The sequence below is a fragment of the Ranitomeya imitator genome, chromosome 8 (genome assembly GCF_032444005.1).
Source record: "Ranitomeya imitator isolate aRanImi1 chromosome 8, aRanImi1.pri, whole genome shotgun sequence".
Taxonomy (NCBI): domain Eukaryota; kingdom Metazoa; phylum Chordata; class Amphibia; order Anura; family Dendrobatidae; genus Ranitomeya; species Ranitomeya imitator.
This window is the reverse complement of record NC_091289.1, coordinates 99902197-99910039: the sequence shown is the minus strand read 5'-3', so window position 1 is coordinate 99910039 and position 7843 is coordinate 99902197. Positions and strand designations below refer to the sequence as shown.

General features: G+C 42.0%; 1 protein-coding gene across 4 annotated transcripts in view; it reads left to right on the top strand.

Annotated features, from left to right (window-relative positions):
• Positions 1-3373: 3373 nt before the first annotated feature.
• The window catches only part of LOC138647878 (E-selectin-like), a 472485-nt gene continuing 468015 nt past the window's right edge, over positions 3374-7843 (top strand). For all 4 annotated transcript variants that reach the window (XM_069737213.1, XM_069737210.1, XM_069737211.1 and 1 more), the window contains exon 1: positions 3374-3489. In XM_069737213.1, coding sequence (XP_069593314.1) covers positions 3487-3489 — 3 coding nt within the window. In that variant the 5' untranslated portion in view covers positions 3374-3486. The remainder of the gene's footprint in view (positions 3490-7843) is intronic.

Sequence of the window (7843 nt, the reverse complement as noted above, 5' to 3'; positions counted from 1 at the left end):
GTTCCTTTGGGGGTCTAGTTTCCAATATGGGGTCACTTGTGGGGGGTTTCTACTGTTTAGGTACATCAGGGGCTCTGCAAATGCAATGTGACGCCTGCAGACCAATCCATCTAAGTCTGCATTCCAAATGGCGCTCCTTCCCTTCTGAGCCCTCCCACGCACCCAAACGGTGGTTCCCCCCACATATGGAGTATCAGCATACTCAGGACAAATTGGACAACAACTTTTGAGGTTCAATTTCTCCTGCTACCCTTGGGAAAATACAAAACTGGGGGCTAAAAAATTATTTTTGTGGGAAAAAAAAAAGATTGTTTATTTTCACGGCTCTGCAAACGCAATGTGACTCCTGCAGACCATTCCATCTAAGTCTGCATTCCAAATGGCGCTCCTTCCCTTCTGAGCCCTCCCATGCACCCAAACGGTGGTTCACCCCCACATATGGGGTATCAGCGTACTCAGGACAAATTGGACAACAATTTTTGGGGTCCAATTTCTCCTGTTACCCTTGGGAAAATACAAATCTGCAGGCTAAAAAATAATTTTTGGGGAAAAAATATTTTTTATTTGCACAGCTCTGCGTTATAAACTGTAGTGAAACACTTGGGGGTTCAAGCTCTCACAACACAATTGTGGGGGGATTCTACTGTTTAGGTACATTAGGGGCTCTGCAAACGCAATGTGACGCCTGCAGACCATTCCATCTAAGTCTGCATTCCAAATGGCGCTCCTTCCCTTCCGAGCACTCCCATGCGCCCAAACAGTAGCTCTCCAAATGCAACATGGCGTCCCATCTCAATCCCTGTCAATTTTGCTTTGAAAAGTCAAAGCGCGCTCCTTCCCTTCCGAGCGCTCCCATGCGCCCAAACAGTGGTTTACCCCCACATATGGGGTATCAGTGTACTCAGGACAAATTGTACAACAACTTATGGGGTCCAATTTCTTTTCTTACCCTTGGGAAAATAAAAAATTGGGAGCAAAAAGATAATTTTTGTGAAAAAATATGATTTTTTATTTTTACAGTTCTCCATTATAAACTTCTGTAAAGCACTTGGTGGGTCAAAGTGCTCGCCACTAGGGTTGAGCGACTTTTACTTTTATAGGATCGGGTCGGGTGTCACAAAACCCGACTTTTTCAAAAGTCGGGTCGAGTGAAATCGGCCGATCCTATAAAAAAGTCGGGGTCGGCTGAAACACGAAACCCAATGGTTCCCAGGGTCTGAAGGAGAGGAAACTCTCCTTCAGGCCCTGGGATCCATATTTAAGTGTAAAATAAAGAATTAAAATAAAAAATATTGCTATACTCACCCTCTGAAACGCCCTGGTACTAACCGGCAGCCTTCCTTCCTTAGAATCAGCGCTTGAAGGGCCTTAGATGACGTCGCGGCTTTGATTGGTCGTGCGACCGCCCATGTGACCGCTCGCGCGACCAATCACAAGCCGCGACGTCACCGAAGGTCCTTCAAGCGCTGATTCTTAGGAAGGAAGGCTGCCGGAAAGAAGCAGGGCGCGTCCGAGGGTGAGTATATTCCTATTAGGTATATACTCACCCTCGGACGCGCCCTGCTTCTTTCCGGCAGCCTTCCTTCCTAAGAATCAGCGCTTGAAGGACCTTTGGTGACGTCGCGGCTTGTAATTGGTCGTGCGAGCGGTCACATGGGCGGTCGCGCGACCATTCACAAGCCGCGACGTCATCTAAGGCCCTTCACGCGCTGATTCTAAGGAAGGAAGGCTGCCGGTTAGTACCAGGGCGCGTCAGAGGGTGAGTATAGCAATATTTTTTATTTTAATTCTTTATTTTACACTTAAATATGGATTCCGATACCGATTTCCGATATTGCAAACATATCGGAACTCGGTATCGGAATTCTGATACCAGATTCAGAAGATCGCCGACCTCATGGCCGACCCCACACAGGGGTCGGGTCGGGTTTCATGAAACCCGACTTTGCCAAAAAGTCGGCGACTTCTGAAAATGGCCGACCCGTTTCACTCAACCCTACTCACCACACCTCTAGATAAGTTCCTTAGGGGGTCTACTTTCCAAAATGGTGTCATTTGTGAGGGGTTTCAATGTTTAGTCACATCAGTGGCTCTCCAAACGCAACATGGCGTCCCATCTCAATTCCTTTCAATTTTGCATTGAAAAGTCAATTGGCCCTCCTTCGCTTCCGAGCTCTGTCATGCCCCCAAACCGTGGTTTACCCCCACATATGGGGTATCGGCGTACTCAGGACAAATTGTTCAACGACTTTTGGGGTCCATTTTCTCCTGTTACCCTTGGTAAAATAAAACAAATTGGAGCTGAAGTAATTTTTTTGTGAAAAAAATTAAATGTTCATTTTTATTTAAACATTCCAAAAATTCCTGTGAATCACCTGAAGGGTTAATAAACTTCTTGAATGTGGTTTTGAGAACCTTGAGGGGTGCAGTTTTTAGAATCGTGTCACACTTGGGTATTTTCTATCATATAGACCCCTCAAAATGACTTCAAATGAGAAGTGGTCCCTAAAAAAAATGGTGTTGTAAAAATGAGAAATTGCTGGTCAACTTTTAACCCTTATAACTCCCTAACAAAAAAAAAATGTTGGTTCCAGAATTGTGCTGATGTAAAGTAGACATGTGGGAAATGTTACTTATTAAGTATTTTGTGTGACATATCTCTGTGATTTAATTGCATAAAAATTCAAAGTTGGAAAATTGCAAAATTTTCAAAAATTTCACCAATTTTCCATTTTTTCACAAATAAACGCAGGTAATATCAAAGAAATTTTACCACTATCATGAAGTACAATATGTCACGAGAAAACAATGTCAGAATCACCAGGATCCATCAAAGCGTTCCAGAGTTAAAACCTCATAAAGGGACAGTGGTCAGAATTGTAAAAATTGGCCTGGTCATTAACGTGCAAACCACCCTTGGGGGTAAAGGGGTCAAGGGCATAAAAACTAAAAGTTTGCAAATTGCGAAATTTTTGCCAAATTTCCATTTTTTCACAAATAAATGCAAATCATATCGAAAAAAAATTTACAACTAAAGTACAATATGTCACGAGAAAACATTATCAGAATCACCAGGATCTGTTGAAGCGTCCCAGAGTTATGACCTTATAAATTGACAGTGGTCAGAATTGAAAAAAATGGCCTGGTCAGGAAGTTGAAAACAGGCTTTGGGGTGAAGGGGTTAAAAAAAATAAATTTAATCTATAAAGTTTTTCCATGAAATACTTCTTTTCTTTTTCTATTGTATTTCTCCTTTAGATCTGCAGCTTTTAAAGAACTTGCTTTTATCCTTATCTTCCTATCATTTGCTGGAAACACACTTTCCTTTTTGGCACGCCCTGACACATTAGGCATCAAAAACACAGGAGGAAAGCTTGATTATTACATATACACACACTCAATACTGGAGAAAGGCAGTGAGTTATAAAAGAAAATCATTCTGTGTTATTCCTAAGAAAGGAACCAGTTTGGGAAGATTGATTCAAAATGGTAAGTTTCTGCTTTATCTAATATATTTAATGAAGTGAACAGATGTATCTGCATGGTAAATGCTATATGCACGTTTTACAAAATACAAGTAAATAAACAACCACTGCTTTTGTTACTTTTATTATGCAATTTTTATTTTGTTGATATAGACAGTATTTAATTCCTTAAGGACTGAGCGATTTTTCATTTTTGCGCAGACTGTTACCTTACATTCTTCCAGGAACCATAACTTTTTTATGTTCCCACCAATATACCATATGAGGGATTCTTTTTGTGGACTAGTTTTAATTTTGAATTACACTGTATATTTAATCATACAATGTATTAGAAAATGTGAAAAAAAAAACCAAAGTGAGATCAAACTTCAAAAAAACACAATTCCAAAATAGTTTTTTAGGTTTTCGTTTTAAGGCATTCATTTTTCAGTAAAAATCACCTGGAAACCTTATTCCACAGTTCAGTACGATTATGACAATACCAAATTTTCATTTTATTAAGGCGAATTTGGCAATAGGATCAACCCTCCTAAGCCATCTAAATTTATAGTTTGATAGTTCAGACTTTTTGGGATGCAGTGATAACAAATAGGTATATATTTTTTATTTGTTTTTATTAACTGGGGAAAATATTGTTTAGTCCTGATTCAAATGTTTAGATTTTTTATTTTTTAATTTGTTTAAAAACCTTTTTCTACTTTGTTCTTAATATGTTAGCACGGCATAGGGGCATTCAGTTGGCCCCCAACTGTCATAGCAATTATTGATGAGCGAATATACTCATTACTCGAGATTTCCCGAGCACGCTCGGGTGTCCTCCAAATATTCTTTAATGCTCGGAGATTTCATTTTCATCGCCACAGCTGAATGATTTACATCTGTTAGCTAGCATAAGTACATGTTGGGGTTGCCTGGTTGCTAGGGTATCCCCACATGTAATCAAGCTGGCTAACAGATGTAAATCATTCAGCTGAGGTGAGGAAAACTAAATCTCCGAGTACTTAGAAATACTCAGAGGACACCTGAGCGTGCTCATGAAATCTCGAGTAACGAGTATATTCGCTCATCACTAATAGCAATCCATCAGGTCTAGATGATCACATCACGGGGGAGCAGATAAGTGCCCCAATTAACATCCAGGCTGGATCATGTTACTTTAATGCTGCTAGTCCACATAAAAAGAGAAGAAAGTATGACGGCACCAGGATAGATGGTTTTAGATGGCCTTCAATTGAGCAATTTACTGCAGCAATCAAAGTCTCTCATGGCAATCGGACCAACGGTGGAATATAATCGCACTGTGGTGCTCTACCAAACAGTAATTCGTATTGAACATGCAAAGAAAAAGAAAAGGTGGCACTCACCAAGCGATGTATTAAAAATCCTTTATTCTTCCATATATCGGAGTAAGGACATGCCTTTCAGGCTGCAGGTAAAAAAAAAACGAGGAGGAAATCTATGTTAGGGTTGGCGGAACGCACCGAATATATTTATTAGGAGAGATATGTGCGTTCGCAACCCGGAATCCACCGTGCAGGAAAGAACCCGCTGCTAAGCAAGGCAGCGAAGCAAATTAGTACAAATGAACTCTGTTACTTCACAGAGCCCATAGTAAAGAGAACGCTGTGCCCTATATAGCTCACAGGGGACACAGCTACTGTGTAGAGCCGACAGTGGTCATGCAGTCCAACCAACACGCAGCTCCTCTCCGGTGGTGCCGGAATTCTAATAGCTTATTTCAGCTGGGTCCCTGACTGCTTACTAGTGTTGAGCATTCCAATACTGCAAATATCGGGTATCGGTCGATATTTGCTGTATCAGAATTCTGATACCGAGTTCCGATATTTTTGCGATATCGGAAATCAGAATCGGAAGTGTTCCCAGTCATCTTCGGCGTGTGCGGTGCGTATAGCTCCCAGGGTCTGGAGGAGAGGAGACTCTCCTTCAGGCCCTGGGATCCATATTCATGTAAAAAATAAAGAATAAAAATAAAAAACATGGATATACTCACCCTCGGACGGCCCCTGGCTCACAGCGCTGCTAGCGTCTGCCTTGGTTCCTAAGAATGCAGAGAGTGAAGGACCTTCGATGACGTTGCAATCACATGAGCGGTCAGGTGACCGGTCACCTGACCGCGACGTCATCGAAGGTCCTTCACTCACTGCATTCTTAGGAACGGAGGCAGATGCTAGCAGCGGTGAAAGCCAGGGTTCGTCGGAGGGGTTAGTATATCCATATTTTTTATTTTTATTCTTTATTTTTTACATGAATATGGATCCCAGGGCCTGAAGGAGAGTTTCCTCTCCTTCAGACCTTGGGAACCATCCAGGATAGCTTCCGATATTTGTGTCCCATTGACTTGCATTGGTATCGGGTATTGGTATCGGCGATATCCGATATTTTTTGGATATCGGCTGATACCATCCGATACCGATACCTTTGAATATCGGAAGGTATCGCTCAACAATATGCATACACAAAACTCCTCGCCGGAGGTGCCAGCATTCTAGGGGCTTATTTCAGCCGGGTCCCTGACCACACACACGACCACACTGGCACTGAGCTCGTACATATTTGATACTAGCGCATGGCTGTGCGGTCATGAGAACCTTTTATAGCTGTAGCACCTACAGGACCTTCCAAGAAGGACCAATGGAAGGCTGCCACAGAACTTGATCAGGTACAGGACCTTCCTGGAGGACCAATGGAAGTTGCTGCAGTACCTGAGCATGTGACCCTTGATCTCCACTGAGATCTTACCCTGGGCATGCTCTGTGTGTGCAAAGCAGGACTTAGTCCCAGAAAAGCCTGCTCGCCGCAGACCAGTGCAGGGTACAATAGTAGAGCCTGGAGAGGCAGCAGTAACCCCTTGCACAGTATCAGATTCAGCGAGATGCCGGGACCGACGTCTCCACCGAGGCCGATGCAGAATGGGAGACCGCACCAGACATGGTTCGAGATTCCCCCGTGCAGCGGCGGGAACTCGACTCCTAACAATCTATTCCCTGAATTTCCCCATGTGGCGTTTTGGTACAGTATCCCAAAGATACATAAAGACCCTAAAAAACCTCCCTATAATATCAGGGATCGGCTCTTTAACAGAGCCGTTATCACAATACCTGGACTGGTTATTAAAGCCATTATTGTGACAAGTACCTTCAGTAATTCGTATTGAACATCCAAAGAAAAAGAAAAGGTGGCACTCACCAAGTGATGTATTAAAAATCCTTTATTCTTCCATATATCGGAGTAAGGACATGCCTTTCGGGCTGCAGGTAAGACGAGAGGGTGCGGGGAGTGAACCGGACGACGGCTGTTTCGTGCATCGGGTCCAGTTATGTGCTTGGGAAACAAAACCATTCCTTTATAGTGAATACAAAAACAGCTGTATGGCATCACTAATTAGTCTATGCCCAAATAAATCTGTGCAATCTTAAAAACACAATCACATAAATTTGCAGAGCAACAAATAAACCACTTATTACTATAAAAAGACAGACATGTCTAACTTATCATTTAGAGCCATTGGACCTTGAGCATTAGCTCTCAGAATCCATTTTGCTTCCTGTTGTAGGAGAAGCTTGTTGTAATTTCCTCCCCTTGAGGGGTGTTTAACTATTTCCAGTCTTGCAAAGTTCAGTAATCTGGGATTGGCATTGTGTTTTTCTCGCATGTGGTTAATCAACTTTTCCCTGAACTAATGGAATTAAATGTTCCCTAAATCTTGTGCACATTGGACGAATAGTTTTACCTATGTAATAAAAATGGCAAGGACAGAAAAGAATATATACAACATTTTTACTCCTGCAGGAAATGAAATCTTTAGTAATGTGTTCTATAGGACCTATTTTTAATGGACTATGTGTTACATGGAGCTGGGAATAATTGCAATTTCCGCATCTATAATTACCTGGACTGGAGGTGGTTTTTAACCAATTTTTTTCCTCCGGTGCTTTACGATTCTGCAGCAATATGTCTCACAGATTTTTTGTGCGTTTGTCCATAAATTGTGGATTGCCAATATTCATTTTAGCTAAATCCCGATCTGAGTGCAAAATGTGCCAGTTCTTTCTAATAGCTGTGTGAACAGCTCTGTCCATTGGACTATGTTTAAAATTAAAAATCACCTTCTGTTCAATTTTTGTCTGCTGGACATCTCTAGATTTGTCTTTATATCTTTGTTTTTTAAGGAGATCAGTCTGTGTGACTTTTTCTGCACGTTTTTCTGCCTCATCAAGTAATAGTTTCGGGTAACCCCTCTCTAAAAAAAACTTGACTTTAGATTTTTTAAGGGGGTTGTCCACTACTTTCAATTAACCCCCCAATGTAACCCCCCCCCCCCCGGGGCCCCTAATGAT